The sequence below is a fragment of the Oncorhynchus keta genome, chromosome 17, assembly GCF_023373465.1.
Source record: "Oncorhynchus keta strain PuntledgeMale-10-30-2019 chromosome 17, Oket_V2, whole genome shotgun sequence".
Lineage (NCBI taxonomy): Eukaryota > Metazoa > Chordata > Actinopteri > Salmoniformes > Salmonidae > Oncorhynchus > Oncorhynchus keta.
Genome location: NC_068437.1, coordinates 47618942 through 47635186, shown reverse-complemented (window position 1 = coordinate 47635186; position 16245 = coordinate 47618942). Strand labels below are relative to the sequence as shown.

The following is a 16245-nucleotide window of genomic DNA, read 5'->3' as shown; positions in this document are numbered from 1 at the left end:
GTATCCAGGAAGAATGGCCTTGACACAAGACCTGTGTAGGGCTGTATTTTACAATAACCTTGAACAGGCAGGATGTGCTTGACAAGGTCTTTAACACTGAGATATTCAGATGTACAATTTACTGTTTTTATCACTCTGTACAAGCATTTTTTTGGAATGACGTCGATTTTCAAAACAGTAAATGCATTTTCAAAAGATACATATATTAATCAAAACTATATTATAATGTGAAAACTGCAAATACATTAATCAAAAGAACACGACTGCCTGCAAAAAAGATTAAACAAAATCATACCTATCCATCAAGTTCAAGCAGACAAAACAAAGTCTGTCTTTTAAAAATCCCAGTAGATAGATGAAAAAAAAAAAATGCAGTCACTAAATCATTATGAGCAAAATTGGAAGTATTAATATTCAAAGGTGCAGAATTACTCTCCTTTCATGCATATTTTACCAACATATTTCATACACATCAAAACAAATATTGTTCCTGATAAAAATTTAAATAAAAATAAGCACATTGTGTGCTGGATTCAATAATCGGTATCATCCAAATCCATGTATTCAACACAGGCTGGTTTGCTCAGTTATGTAGACCATTGGTGCACAGAAACACAATCCACAATAGAAATAAGGAAAGATGAATACAGTGAAGGAACACAACTAATATGACTGTATAGGCCTCAATCCACACCAAAGTAAAGCTCTGTGATGGAAGGTCACAATGTTGGAGATGGTGACTTCTGAGTAACCCAAAGTTACTTAGAACTAACCAAACTTCATTCTCTGCATCTATGCATGTCCACGATATTGTAACAAATAAACATTACAGTCCCATTGCCTAGATATTTCCTATATGGTACATGGTATGACACTGATGGGATGATTTATAATTTTGTGCAGTAGTATTTACTGACTGCCGGAAACAGTTAACATAAGTGCACAAATGTATCTTCTGATGAAAATAATGTCTTACTATTATGTGAACAAAACACAACAGTGAATTTTTTTATTCACTGATGACATTTGTATTTAAAGTTTTGCAAAAGGTGGTCTAAGATGTGCAAGTCAGGTACAAAGCCAGAGGGGTACTCCAGGCCAAAATACAGTTGGTGGTACAGTAATTGAAAAAGGTTGGGAACCACTGCTATACACCAATCCAGTGTAGATTTCAACACAGAACTATATCATTGTGGCAACTGTTTTAAAGGATAGGACCCCCCCCCCCAATCCTCAGTTTATGAACCGTGCATTACATCACAAGACTCAATACTAATATCCCATACATTATGACCCACTTCCTGTGTTTCCTATGGGACCAATCAAATGTGGTGTTTTGCCGTGGAAATCTACAGATCAGAAGATGAGACCATAAAATCTGTGACGCAGAGAAAATACGGGATTTTTTAAAAACATTTCCTCTGTGTGTGTTTATGTTGTTTATCAGGAAGATGGAGGCAGTGTGGCATCGTTTAGTAGTTTGATGAGTTGTTTTCATTCAACAATGGCTTTCCTCCTGTCTTCTTAATGACTCTCTTGATGTCATTATGGGAAGGGGAATTGGCAAGTCTTTCATGTTGTGTGAGAGAAAAAAATTCTGATTCCGAACATCACTCGTTAACGTGTCCCATTCTTAAAACATAGTTTCCGATCTCAAGCAGTAACCCGACAACGAAGCCACAACATCGTCCTCAGCCAAGCCTCCCTTTAAAAATATATTTGTTGCACCCACTGACCCTCACTGGGTTAAGTGAACACGCTGTAGCCTGTATTCTTTCATGTGAGTGCCTGGCGACAGGTAGCCTACAGTTCCATGTTGATCTAAAGAGATGGGAAGAGCTTCCAATCACCAGGTCAAAAAGCAGCAGGGGGGAAACCCCTTGAGAATCAGTGCTATGTTGTGAAGAAGAGCCTCTTCCTCCACTTATAGATTGGCCTGTCACACAAACCATAACTCTGCTAGAACTGCTGGCGAGACAAAAACAGAAGTGGTTGAAAACCGGTCCTGTCGAAATGAGGAATGGGTCCTTGATTGTTTTCCTGTCTGGCAGATACTGTGGTCTAAATCAACCGCTACATATGATATTATGTGCATTTGTAGACAATGCATTGGCTGTTTGTTATGACATTTCATCGCATCTCATGATGAATTCACCCTGGGTCAAATGCTCACATTCGCCCTCCTCCTGAACCCAAAATATATTCTACAAATAAAATATGTTATTTCACAATCCATATGTTATTATGTAATAATAAAAAAAAATATGTGTGAGAGGTGAATCCAGAACAGGCTGTGCTCCAGAGCTGCCCCCATTTGGTTTTTAAAGGTATGTGTGGCCCCCGATTCGGGGGCTCCAAACAGATTTGGCCCCTCTTCCTGTTTCCTCTTTCCCAGTGTCCTTTCTGACTATGTCTCAAATGGTACCCTAATTCCCTTTAAAGGGCACTACTTTTGACCAGGGCCCATACATGTAAGGGGGCATTTTGGACACAACCTCTGTCGTCACCCCTGGAAGTGGACATTGTTTGGCGAAAGTTGCCCCGCTCACTCTCTTTTATTCTGGTAGCATCTTCACTATAGTGCACCATTAAGAGTCTGATATTAAATGTTACCAGACAAACCATGGCAAGGGTCTGGCTCTTTTCTTGCCTTCTGTTCACCATGGCTGTGTATGCACTGACTTTTGAATTCAATCTCATTAAAGGTAAGGCACCTTTTTTGGTATGATGGGATTTTAAAAAATGTAAATGTATCAATATGAAAGAAGGGATGCTGCAGATGTTTAGAGTTCTGTTTCATTGCTATGGACCCGGGCAATACATATTTATAACCATTTTGATTTCACTTCCCGGAAGCAATCAGATAGAATGCTTTATTATTTGTTATAAGCATGCATGAGCACTCATAAAGTCTTAAGTGCTTATAATATGTCATGTATTTCTATGTGGAATTTCTTTAATGGATGAAACATTAAGTCATTTAGGATCATTTTTAGATGATGGTAAGACATTATAACAAGTTATTCAAAGTCAACAACTTATGACCAGTCTTATAATGCATTATACATAGATCTATTTAAATAAGAGTAATAATGTTTTTTTTTGTTGCTGTTTTCAGTACTCTTGTGTGTAGTCTACTCTTAATGCAATACATTCCATCTGATGGATTTGACTTGTGCAGTTTTCCCTGAGGTTGGCAGAAACTCTGGAGTGTCCATGGTGTCTTACGGGAATCAATATGCCCTGAACGCCTCTCAGGCTAGAGCCATGTGCCTCTTCCTGAACATCACCATAGCGACCTGGGAACAGGTCCATACTGCTCAACAACATGGACTGGAGACATGCGGGTATGCTGAACACTGTAGGGTGGAGTGGTGGCAGAAATGTCCCACTGGGTATGTCCCCTTTTTAAGGGAGTGCAAATTGTGTATGTGTGCAGATACAGGATCGTGGAGGTAATAGGCTTGTTAAAGTACGTCGATAGTTCTACATGTTTAACCAAAATAGTAAAATATTTATTCATATAAATTCCAAGAAGTAACAATTCCTGTATGGTTAAAGTTGGAGATCTGTACTGTACATCTCCTAGAGACATTATACATTTGACCAATACATTTGTAACAAGCACAGCACAAATAAAATATCTCTTTTAAATATCCACTACAAAATAATATCTCATGTGTGGTCTTTCAAACAGATATGGCTGGATAGATAAACAGGTTGCAGTTATCCCTCGCATTGTGAAGAGCATGAAATGTGGCAGGAATAACATTGGGTTAATAACATGGAGAGCACCGATTAAAACACCCTTTCATGTGTTTTGTTTCAATTTAACAGGTACATATAACTTGTATATATTTAATTATAATGCATGTTAAATTAACTAAAGCAAAGTATTGATCATAAACATGTTTCAATGATAAATGCATTTGAAAAATAGTTTGAATGTGTTTTACTTTAGAAAATTGACATGTTGATGCCTTCACTCACCCCATGCAGATTTAGAGAATCATTTGGATATCACAACACCTAAAGTCCAGACCACAACAAAAACTATGAACACTACAACAGTCCCAACATCAGCACCAACTACTACCAGAACTGTGAAAAACAGGGTCAAGACGACACCTAAAGTTCCAGCACCTAAATCAACAACACAAGTCTCAAGATTGGCCCCCACTACCACAACAACGACCACTTACCTGGTCCAGTCAACAACCAGCTACATCTCCACCTCTCCTCCCTCCCCATCCCCCTCCTCCCTCCCTTGTCCCACTTCCCTCTCTCACTTACTTCCCATATCATCTCGCTCTCTCCCCAGCTCTTTCTCTCCCTCATCTCCACCTCTCACCCCGTTTTTGTCTTTCACCTCTTCGTCCCTCGTTTCCTCTCCTTCTCAAAACACCTCCAACCACATCGAGAGCCCAGTCGGAGGTAGGTGGTAATCCTCAAATCAAATCAAATCAAATGTATTTATATAGCCCTTCGTACATCAGCTGATATCTCAAAGTGCTGTACAGAAACCCAGCCTAAAACCCCAAACAGCAAGCAATGCAGGTGTAGAAGCACGGTGGCTAGGAAAAACTCCTTAGAAAGGCCAAAACCTAGGAAGAAACCTAGAGAGGAACCAGGCTATGTGGGGTGGCCAGTCCTCTTCTGGCTGTGCCGGGTGGAGATTATAACAGAACATGGCCAAGATGTTCAAATGTTCATAAATGACCAGCATGGTCGTATAATAATAAGGCAGAACAGTTGAAACTGGAGCAGCAGCACGGTCAGGTGGACTGGGGACAGCAAGGAGTCATGTCAGGTAGTCCTGGGGCATGGTCCTAGGGCTCAGGTCCTCCGAGAGAGAGAAAGAAAGAGAATTAGAGAGAGCATATGTGGGGTGGCCAGTCCTCTTCTGGCTGTGCCGGGTGGAGTTTATAACAGAACATGGCCAAGATGTTCAAATGTTCATAAATGACCAGCATGGTCGAATAATAATAAGGCAGCACAGTTGAAACTGGAGCAGCAGCACGGCCAGGTGGACTGGGGACAGCAAGGAGTCATCATGTCAGGTAGACCTGGGGCATGGTCCTAAGGCTCAGGTCCTCCGAGAGAGAGAAAGAAAGAGAGAAGGAGAGAATTAGAGAATGCACACTTAGATTCACACAGGACACCGAATAGGACAGGAGAAGTACTCCAGATATAACAAACTGACCCTAGCCCCCCGACACATAAACTACGGCAGCATAAATACTGGAGGCTGAGACAGGAGGGGTCAGGAGACACTGTGGCCCCATCCGAGGACACCCCCGGACAGGGCCAAACAGGAAGGATATAACCCCACCCACTTTGCCAAATCACAGCCCACACACCACTAGAGGGATAACTTCAACCACCAACTTACCACCCTGAGACAAGGCTGAGTATAGCCCACAAAGATCTCCGCCATGACACAACCCAAGGGGGGGAGCCAACCCAGACAGGATGACAACATCAGTGAATCAACCCACTCAGGTGACGCACCCCTTCCAGGGACGGCATGAGAGAGCCCCAGTAAGCCAGTGACTCAGCCCCTGTAATAGGGTTAGAGGCAGAGAATCCCAGTGGAAAGAGGGGAACCGGCCAGGCGGAGACAGCAAGGGCGGTTCGTTGCTCCAGAGCCTTTCCGTTCACCTTCCCACTCCTGGGCCAGACTACACTCAATCATATGACCCACTGAAGAGATGAGTCTTCAGTAAAGACTTAAAGGTTGAGACCGAGTTTGCGTCTCTGACATGGGTAGGCAGACCGTTCCATAAAAATGGAGGTCTATAGGAGAAAGCCCTGCCTCCAGCTGTTTGCTTAGAAATTCTAGGGACAATTAGGAGGCCTGCGTCTTGTGACCGTAGCGTACGTGTAGGTATGTACGGCAGGACCAAATCAGACAGATAGGTAGAGATAGGTAGGAGCAAGCCCATGTAATGCCCATGTAATGCTTTGTAGGTTAGCAGTAAAACCTTGAAATCAGCCCTTGCTTTGACAGGAAGCCAGTGTAAAGAGGCTAGCACTAGAGTAATATGATCAAATGTTTTGGTTCTAGTCAGGATTCTAGCAGCCATATTTAGCACCAACTGAAGTTTATTTAGTGCTTTATCCGGGTAGCCGGAAAGTAGAGCATTCCAGTAGTCTAACCTAGAAGTGACAAAAGCATGAATTAATTTTTCTGCATCATTTTTGGACAGAAAGTTTCTGATTTTTGCAATGTTACGTAGATGGAAAAAAGCTGTCCTTGAAATGGTCTTGATATGTTCTTCAAAAGAGAGATCAGGGTCCAGAGTAACACCGAGGTCCTTCACAGTTTTATTTGAGACAACTGTACAACCATTAAGATGAATTGTCAGATTCAACAGAAGATCTCTTTGTTTCTTGGGACCTAGAACAAGCATCTCTGTTTTGTCCGAGTTTAAAAGTAGAACGTTTGCAGCCATCCACTTCCTTATGTCTGAAACACATGCTTCTAGCAAGGGCAATTTTGGGGCTTCACCGTGTTTCATTGAAATGTACAGCTGTGTGTCATCCGCATAGCAGTGAAAGTTAACATTATGTTTTCGAATAACATCCCCAAGAGGTAAAATATATAGTGAAAACAATAGTGGTCCTAAAACGGAACCTTGAGGAACACCAACATTTACAGTTGATTTTTCAGAGGACAAACCATTCACAGAGACAAACTGATATCTTTCCGACAGATAAGATCTAAACCAGGCCAGAACTAGTCCGTGTAGACCAATTTGGGTTTCCAATCTCTCCAAAAGAATGTGGTGATCGATGGTATCAAAAGCAGCACTAAGGTCTAAATAGCTTTTTTTGTATTGTCAATTACATTTATGATCAGCTTCCATTTTTAGATTGTTATAATATATTTGACACACCTTTATCCTTTCAGCAATATCTACGGCGCTCCTCGTCGTTCTACCCTTGCTGGCTGCGGCAGTAGCAGTGTGTTACTACAAAACGTGGGTCTTATGTTTATATTGCTGTATACTTACTTTGATCATAAGCATGTTATACATATTATACTATACGTTGATTATAAGGATTTTATACATGATTATACGTGAAGATATTTATAACTAACCAAAAATAGTTTCTGTGTTGTTTACAGTGGAAACAAATGAAGCATAGTAGGCAGAACAAGCAGAGGTGGGCAAAGCCAAGCACGAGCCAGCAAGATCCTATTGGCTCGTTGTAGCATGTATTTGCACATTTCCGTTACGGAACGTCTCCTCTGTGAAGTGCGCATGTGCACAAACTCAATTCGACCTTGCACTCCTTCTAAACAACGCAATTTTTAAAAACTTTGGCAAAGCGTCAAGTCTATAAAACTTAGTGCATTTTGTTTGTAACAGAGTGTAGTTTTGGGAAAAGAAAAATGTATTGAGATCAGATGTTTCATCGATGAGAAAATTAGCAGAATGTCGGCTCAGTTTCAGTTCCATCCTCTCCCACTACCGGTGACTGGACTTTTTCTCACTACCCCATTTGACGTGTCTGGGTTGCATCTTCGGTCTGTGGTAAAAATGCACTAGAACTGTTAGCGTAACATGTTACCATTTGCTCTTCTTCTCTCCATGTTTCCTTTAAATTTACTTCAAAGGACCAGGGGTGTTTTCCCAATCCAATTCTGGCGCAGAGGAGAGCACAACTTGAAGGATGACATAGAGACTGAGATGTGGAGACACATGGACAGTGAGATGGATCTGCAGGACCCACAACAGAGAGAAGGAGGAGAGGAGAATGGAGACAGGAAGTTCACCAGTGACATCATCGTCAGTAATCCAGAGACCACAACAAATGGCCCTTAGTAGCAATATATGGCCATGTTGAGGGGGACTTACAGTGCTGAAAAAGACATTAGCTAAATATATTTTTGACTTACAGGAACTGCAGAAATAAGTATTAGGAACTGTAAAAATAATAGAGCTCTGCAGAGGTTTTTTTCAGATAATGTTTCTGATAATTCAATGTATTTTTTGTTTTATAAATGATTGAAAACAATCAAACTAAAATATTTTCCTTTGCCTAGATTCACTGTCATCTATTTATTTCAGTTTTTTTAATTGATTTATCTGATTTGTCCAACTTGTATTTTTGTACAGTTTTAAGTCACATTTTGTTTTATGAGTTGCAGCAAATCTTCACTTTTGTTCAATCAAAAAATGAATGCTACAAAAATGTTGATTTATTGGGTAGGGTCTAGTGCGGTGGTTTCCAACCAGGGGTACTATGACCCCTTGGGGTACTTGGCCTATCCACAGTGTGTTCTTGAGAGGACTCAAGAGACCATAGGCTTACTGGTACAATGCACATGACGGGGGACTTCCGAGGAACTCAGGGCTGGTGGTACAGTTAAAAAAATGCAGCTGGTGGTAGAGTCAGGGGCATCATGCACCCCAAAAATCTGAGGGGGCACAAAGTACTTGAGGGTGGCTGGAGTTGGTTCGGGGGGCCTAGTTGGATAAATGTAGATTTTTCAAACACCTGAAACAACTTTATACTGCAATCTTCAGAGCCTGATGCTCAGTGATGGACTTGGACTGAAATAGGTTCTGGTACTCATTATTTATGTACCTTTATTTAACTAGGCAAGTCAGTTAAGAACAAATTCTTATTTACAATGACAGCCTAGGAACAGTGGGTTAACTGCCTTGTTCATGGGCAGAATTACATATTTTTACCTTGTAAGCTCAGGGATTTGATCTAGCAACCTTTTGCTTACTGGCCCAACAATCTAACCACTAGGCGACCTGCTGCCTCAATTTTGGTTGCAGGTGCGTTTGAGCTAATATTCTATAAGAGGAACAGGAGCTCAAGCAGTAGAACATTTGAGGTGCTGGTGAGCTCCTGCACTGATTATGCTTAATTATACACTGCTCAACAAAATAAAGGGAACACTTAAACAACACAATGTAACTCCAAGTCAATCACACTTCTGTGAAATCAAACTGTCCACTTATGAAGCAACACTGATGAACAATACATTTCACATGCTGTTGTGCAAATGGAATAGACAACAGGTGGAAATCATAGGCATTTAGCAAGACACCCCCAATAAAGGATTGGTTCTGCAGGTGGTGACCACAGATCACTTCTCAGTTCCTATGCTTCCTGGCTGATGTTTTGGTCACTTTTGAATGCTGGCGGTGCTTTCACTCTAGTAGTAGCATGAGACGGCGTCTACAACCCACACAACCCACACGCCGTGGAGAACGTTCTGCTGCTTGCAACATCCTCCAGCATGACCGGTTTGGCGGTGGGTCAGTCATGGTGTGGGGTGGCATTTCTTTGGGGGGCCGCACAGCCCTCCATGTGCTCGCCAAAGGTAGCCTGAATGCCATTAGGTACCGAGATGAGATCCTCAGACCCCTTGTGAGACCATATGCTGGTGCGGTTGGCCCTGGGTTCCTCCTAATGCAAGACAATGCTAGACCTCATGTGGCTGGAGTGTGTCAGCAGTTCCTGCAAGAGGAAGGCATTGATGCTATGGACTGGCCCGCCCATTCCCCAGACCTGAATCCAATTGAGCACATCTGGGACATCATGTCTCGCTCCATCCACCAAAGCCACGTTGCACCACAGACTGTCCAGGAGTTGGCGGATGCTTTGTCCAGGTCTGGGAGGAGATCCCTCAGGAGACCATCCGCCACCTCATCAGGAGCATGCCCAGGTGTTGTAGGGAGGTTATACAGGCACGTGGAGGCCACACACACTACTGAACCTCCTTTTGACTTGTTTTAAGGACATTACATCAAAGATGGATAAGCCTGTAGTGTGGTTTTCCACTTTAATTTTGAGTGTGACTCCAAATCCAGAATTCCATGGGTTGATAAATTTGATTTCCATTGATAATTTTTGTGTGATTTTGTTGTCAGCACATTCAACTATGTAAAGAAAAAAGTATTTAATAAGAATATTTCATTAATTCAAATCTAGGATGTCTGTGGTGTAGGTTATTTTAGTGTTCCCTTTATTTTTTTCTGCAGATCTAAGCATACATCTTGAGCTGTCTGTATCCTCCTGACTGGTGGTTATTTTTTTTTACAGAAACTACATAAAATCTGTGTAACAGAAAGGAATATGAGTCTTATTCAGTACATTTAGTTATTGCATACTTTTCTAAAGTCTACCAACCTTGCCAGTAGGCATGCCAGCTATGATAGTTAGACAAGCTAGTGAATCTAACTTAATTGATAGCTTGAAATGGCTTATTGGTAGCTAACATTAGTTATGAGGTTGGGAGATTGGGAACCTAAATGGGCTTTCATAAAATTGCAAGGTGACTAGCAGTATTACAGAGAAACAAAACCAAACAAGTATAATTGTAAATTATTATTGTTACAGGACAAATCTAAGGGTGCATGTCTCCCTTTGCCCCCTATGGGCATGATGCCTCTGCGAACAGTCACCTAAAAAGGTTGGGAACCACTGGCCTAGAGAATACGTTTTGGGTTGGTGGAGACTGTTCCCTTACAAAAAAACATTGCAGTCAGGGTGCAGTATAACTACAGTTTGAGTGCAGTATACTGTAACTGCAGTTTGCTGAAAATACTGCATACTGCATCCAAAAGTACACTGCAGTTGACTGCAGATTCTGCACTTTTACTGCAGTTTCAAAACGGCAATCTTTTTTTTGAAAGGGTTGCGTTTCACTTCCATCTACTGGCAGGAGACAGGAGAGGCTTCTTTAATGAGTAAAGCCAGTGTGTCTATGTATGAGGATGACTCAACACTATACATGTCAGCTACAACAGCGACTGAAATGACTGCAACACTTAACTAAGAGCTGCAGTTAGTTTCAGAGTGGGTGGCAAGGAATAAGTTAGAACTAAATATTTCTAAAACTAAAAGCATTGTATTTGGGGAAAATCATTCACTAAACCATAAACCTCAACTAAATATTGTAATAAATCATGTGGAAATTGAGCAAGTTGTGGTGACCAAACTGCTTGGAGTAACACTAGATTGTAAACTGTTACAGTCAAAACATATTGATACAACAGTGGCTAAGATGGGGAGAAGTCTGTCCATAATAAAGCGCTACTCTACCTTCTTAACAGCACTATCAACAAGGCAGGTCATACAGGCCCTAGTTTGGTCGCACTGGCCACAAAAAGGGACTAAGGAAAATTGCAATTGGCTTGGAACAGGGCAGCATGGCTGGTCCTTGGAAGTACACAGAGAGCTAATATTAATAATATGCATGTCAATCTCTCCTGGCTCAAAGTGGAGGAGAGATTGACTTCATCACTACTCGGTGCATGTTGAATGCACCGAGTTGTAGCTGTCTGTTTGAACTACTGGCACACAGCTCAGACACCCATGCATACCCCACAAGACATGCCACAAGAGGTCTCTTCACACTCCCCAAGTCCAGAACAGACTATGGGAGGCGCACAGTACTACATAGAGCAATGACTACATGGAACTCTATTCCACATCAAGTAACTGAAGCAAGCAGTAAAATTGTATTAAAAAAGCAGAAAAGCAGATACAAATACACCTTATGGAACAGCGGGGACTGTGAAGCAGCAACACAAACATAGACACAGACACATGCATACACACATGATCACATACACACATGTACACGTAGATTTTGTACTATTAGATATGTGGTACTGGTGGAGAAGAGACATTGTGAATGTATTGTATTGTAATGTAATGTATAAACTGCCTTAATTTTACTGGACCACAGGAAGAGTAGCAGCAGCTCATGGGGATCCATAATAAATACAACACGGTGTTCGTACTGTCGATGTAGGCTTTGCGCATGCTCAATAATATCTAGTGGTTACTCTACCCGGAAAAGAACGAGTTCGAGGCAGAAAATTACTTCTCTCTTTGATCTGAATTATTCCGTATTAACGGAAGTCTGCCATAATGCGACGTATCGGTTCTGTGCAGCAAAAGATATCGTGTGTGTTTTTGACTGAGGTGAAAGAGGAACAATCCAGAAAACGCGAATGTCAAGTGAGTATGAGTTACTGCAGTTAGCAGCTAATGTTAGATCGCTAACGTGCGTTGCTAACTAGTTAGGTAAAATAACTCAAATTAACAGTTAGAATATATCCGAAATACTACTGTATACATTAATGGTTTTGTAGATTAATGTTGTATTTGTTTTCCTAATAGCTACGTTTATGTTATGATTATTACTCTGTACAATAGTTAGGTGGATACTAAGCTAATGCTAACTAGCTAATACGTCAACACAGCAGCAGTTTATTGGTTAGTGATGCAGTCTGATGTTACCCCATTGAATGAAAACCAGAGCCATGTTCAGTTCGAAAACGTGGAACGTTGCAGATAGAAATGCCATGACTAAAGCTTACGTGATTTAATATTATATATACCAAAGAGATGTTTGCTCTAGCTACATCATACATTTCTATCAACGTTGTCCTGCTGAACACGACCCAGTTGAGCTCTTGAAATGTGTAAGGGTGATTTCACCATCTTCTCTCTTTTGTGGCACCAATATGAGGGGTTATGGCAGGGGAAACGGTGTTACAGAATAAACGGCTATATATTCTGTTAGCAATTATATTTACATGTTCAAGGTATCTTCTGATTCCAAGTATTATCTCATCTTTTAACTAATGCAATCTATTAACCTCAAATGTAAGTTAGTATATCTAGCTGTCTGATAACACATTCTGATAGAATGGCTTGTCTTGCACAAGGTAAAAACCCAGAGTGGAATGTTAGAAAAAGATCTTGGTAACTTTCTAAACATAGCAATGTGAAGGCAAGGAGAACTCAAATCACAAAATAGGTGAAAGGAACTGGCAAAAGAGAGTCCTCATTCAAAGCCAAGGGAAGTGTGAATACAAAGAGAACAGTTATTTAGCTTCTTTTTTTTTTACCCCAGAGTTAGAGGAATATATGTGAAAACACCATAAGATGCACATCTTTGTATATTCTATGACAGCAAACACATTTCAATTTATATGGCGCAATACAACAAAATATGACCATCGTTTTTAGGTTATGATTGATATATATTTTTTTAGCAACTTTGATTTACTGGTAGCTGCTAAAAAAAGACAGTCAGTTGCACCTACTATGCAGGAAATCTTTGCCGTAATGATATGTCCCTCTGCTATCTTTTTTTCTAACAGCAGTTTCAGGTTGTAGCCACTGAAAATGTGAACCCTATAGCACTGGAATCGAATATTGACTGTGCACTTGCCACAGAAAAGCTGGATGGCACCTGCTGCTATGTTTCAATATATAAAGGTGAGCGTTGAACTGCATAAATGAACACTGCATAAATTAACATTGCAGTCCACACACCTGGGCCTTTATACCCTCGTTATGGAAAAAATGAAGCTCCCTCAATGAAATGTCTACACTGTAAATGGTTTCTTTCTTTTCCAGGGCAATCATACCTCTGGGCTCGACTAGATCGGAAGCCCACTAAGCAGGCAGACAAGAGGTTCAAGAAGCATCAGTATTCCCACAAAAGTTACAAAGGTTTCACGTGGAATGTGAAAGAAGACTTTAAGACGGTTCCAGAGTCTTGGGTCCCGGCACACAGAGTTCAGCACCACAATGGACAGCCTGTACCAGATGACCACGGACACATCCCAGGTGGGACACTATATATGGACACACTCCTCGAGCTGGTTTCCCGGACATTGATTAACTAAAAGGCCTGTCACTCGCTTTTCACTATTTTCTATTTACAAACGGTATGTCCTTTTATATGGAAACTAAAATACTGATTGTACTTTTTCAATGTATGTTTAGGTTGGGTTCCAGTGGAGAAAGACAACAAGCAGTACTGTTGGCACTCGTCTGTTGTGGACTATGATGCTGGTGTAGCGCTGGTTCTGAGGCCCAGTGCTGAGAATGAAGACCTGCTAGAGATCACCATGGTACCACTGGCTGATCTCCTGGAGCAAACCCTGGAGCTTATTGGAACCAACATCAATGGGAACCCATATGGTAATTGTGACATACAGTCCAAGTCCTCCACTGTACATGTATACATGCACTTCTGAACGTGGCCTTTTAGCCAGATCATCTAAATATTGTGTCGTTTCTGACAGGGTTGGGAAGTAAAAAGCAGCCTGTCCACATCCTGGTTGCCCATGGGAGTGTACACATCAGGAACCCTCCCCCGGTGGACTACCAGCAGTTGTGTTCCTGGTTCCAGGACAGCCAGGAGGGCCGTGTTGAGGGCATCGTCTGGCACTGTAATGACGGGACACTGGTCAAGGTAAGCGCTCTAGACCCCATCAGAGGCTCCTATTATGCAATTAAATTGAGACTTGGACTGTGGTATGTCTTCAGATTTTCTTTGTTAGTTTTCTTTCATCACAATGAAATTATGAAAAGTGTGTTATTTTGTTACCTCCAGGTCAGAAGCTTTGACATTTAAGTGGTAAAACCAGTGTTTGTTTGTTTGGCTGTAGCTCCATCGTCATCACCTGGGGCTGAGATGGCCGGATGGCGACACCATCCTGAACGCTCGGCCTGTGGTCGTCCACGTCGACGGGACCATACGAGAGTATGACATCACCAGCAAGGACTTGTTTACATCTCTATCTCAGTTAAACGGACATCGCTTCAGCAGACTGCAGGACATCCAGTTTGACCCTTAACCTTTATTTAACCAGGAAGTCCTATTTAGGTCAGAAGACCTTTATCCCTAAATCCACCAGGAGCTGCCCGGAGTCTTAAGAAACATTCCTGTCAGTGGGGTCGATCAGGCTCCCTTGGGGTAATAATGTCTCATAGTGATTATATGAAGGTCTATGTCATTAGTGTTGGAAATGTGTGATAGCAGTGCAGCAATGGCAGCTTTCTGTGTTATCACTTTCATTCATCCCTCCATCCCATTCATTTTTCCCATAGGGATTTTACCCTATGACAGACGTGGTCAGTATACAACAAGTTATTGCTCACGTATACCCTGTAATCATATAGTATTAGAAAGCTTAGACTCACAGCTATCCATCAGATACATTCTCGCAATGTTCAGGTCAACTGAACTTTGACCTCTATGGTACATATTAGATATATATATATTAGATGGACCTGTATAAATTGCATTAAAAAGGAAATCCGCATACATTTAAAACTTTGTTTAACAAGTCATGAAATGACATTTCAAATTATATATAATATTACCTACTTTGAATGTGCTAGCTACAACTATTGTAAAAATAAAATCACCCATATTGTGCCATTGACATTAGAACGTTTTAAGCTTAACCAATGAATTACATGTAATGGGGCAGCTACGCTTTTGGATTGTAACTTCGGTGATAGGAACACCAAATTTCACACGCTCAGCTAGAACAGGGTTTAAAAAATATTTGTAGATACAGGGCCACTACAGCATTAACCCCACTGAAGCCTTTTTCCAATATGGCCGCCAAACAACTCAATTGGGTGTTATCGGATACATTTTGCATTATCATACCTGTATTAGAATACATCTTGATTTAAACTATGTGTAATGGTTTGCTGCTCTCATCATCCAGATATTAGGTTGTAACGTATGCAGTCCTCTAATGAAAACAGTTAATATTTTCATCAGCTCACATCCATGTCTATTCACTTGTACATATGCATGTTTGAAGATTAAATATAGCAATTACTGATCATAACAGCTTCTTGGGCATATTCTAACCACAATTATGTCAAGTCATTTAACATTGTTATATGTTATAGCACACCTGTGTATTCTACATCACTAAGAACATTTCAAGATATTATTGGGAATAATATATTTTTTTCATACAGGTATGGTAATGCAACATTTATCCAATAAGACCCTTTTTAGTTGTTTGGCGGCCATGTTGGGGGAAAAATGATGTGGGGTTCATGCGTGAATCCTGTGATGGTCCTGAACACTCTAAGAATGTCTCTGATGGAACGCAGAGAAAGCTACCATTGCTGTACTACTATCACACACATCTAACTCGAGGGACAGACCTTACAAAGAAATCACTGAGATATCGTCACCACGAGAGCCTGACGGCCCAGAATTAGGGGCCTTGCTCCAGGACTGTAAGCTTCCATACTGTATTACCATTAGTATGGTTGAACTAGACTAAATAGTGGGGTCACCAGTGAAACAACGGTGAGTGCAGTGTTCAATCTGGTTTAACCTGGCTATATGTCTTCCAATATGAACGAACCTGTCCAATAAAAAGCCTGTAAATATATTGAATATGTGTAGCCTAAGTATCATGTAAATGTACA

At 41.1% G+C, this 16245-nt stretch overlaps 2 protein-coding genes across 3 annotated transcripts; both read left to right on the top strand.

Moving 5' to 3' along the window:
- Positions 1-2538: 2538 nt before the first annotated feature.
- lyve1b (lymphatic vessel endothelial hyaluronic receptor 1b) lies at positions 2539-8054 on the top strand. Its single transcript, XM_035790068.2, has 6 exons — positions 2539-2705; positions 3182-3347; positions 3698-3837; positions 4000-4434; positions 6914-6983; positions 7625-8054. The coding sequence occupies exons 1-6, from the start codon at positions 2624-2626 to the stop codon at positions 7830-7832; spliced, it is 1101 nt and encodes a 366-aa protein (XP_035645961.1). The 5' UTR covers positions 2539-2623; the 3' UTR covers positions 7833-8054.
- Positions 8055-11798: 3744 nt separating this feature from the next.
- Positions 11799-16213, top strand: c17h12orf29 (chromosome 17 C12orf29 homolog). Of its 2 annotated transcripts, none has more exons than XM_035790067.2 (6): positions 11799-11997; positions 13152-13266; positions 13408-13620; positions 13780-13977; positions 14082-14251; positions 14448-16213. In XM_035790067.2, the coding sequence occupies exons 1-6, from the start codon at positions 11908-11910 to the stop codon at positions 14634-14636; spliced, it is 975 nt and encodes a 324-aa protein (XP_035645960.1). In that variant the 5' UTR covers positions 11799-11907; the 3' UTR covers positions 14637-16213. The 2 variants fall into 2 exon arrangements, with proteins under 2 accessions (XP_035645960.1, XP_035645959.1); XM_035790066.2 differs by having other exon boundaries at positions 13149-13266.
- Positions 16214-16245: the final 32 nt, after the last annotated feature.

Excerpts from the sequence above, each read along its gene's own strand:
- lyve1b (XM_035790068.2), top strand. The coding sequence starts at position 2,624 with ATGGCAAGGGTCTGGCTCTTTTCTTGCCTTCTGTTCACCATGGCTGTG. Across the intron at positions 3,838-3,999 it reads GTTTTGTTTCAATTTAACAG|ATTTAGAGAATCATTTGGAT; the intron begins GTACATATAACT and ends CACCCCATGCAG. Across the intron at positions 6,984-7,624 it reads GCAGTGTGTTACTACAAAAC|GACCAGGGGTGTTTTCCCAA; the intron begins GTGGGTCTTATG and ends TTTACTTCAAAG.
- c17h12orf29 (XM_035790066.2), top strand. The coding sequence starts at position 11,908 with ATGCGACGTATCGGTTCTGTGCAGCAAAAGATATCGTGTGTGTTTTTG. Across the intron at positions 13,267-13,407 it reads CTATGTTTCAATATATAAAG|GGCAATCATACCTCTGGGCT; the intron begins GTGAGCGTTGAA and ends TTTCTTTTCCAG. Across the intron at positions 13,621-13,779 it reads TGACCACGGACACATCCCAG|GTTGGGTTCCAGTGGAGAAA; the intron begins GTGGGACACTAT and ends ATGTATGTTTAG.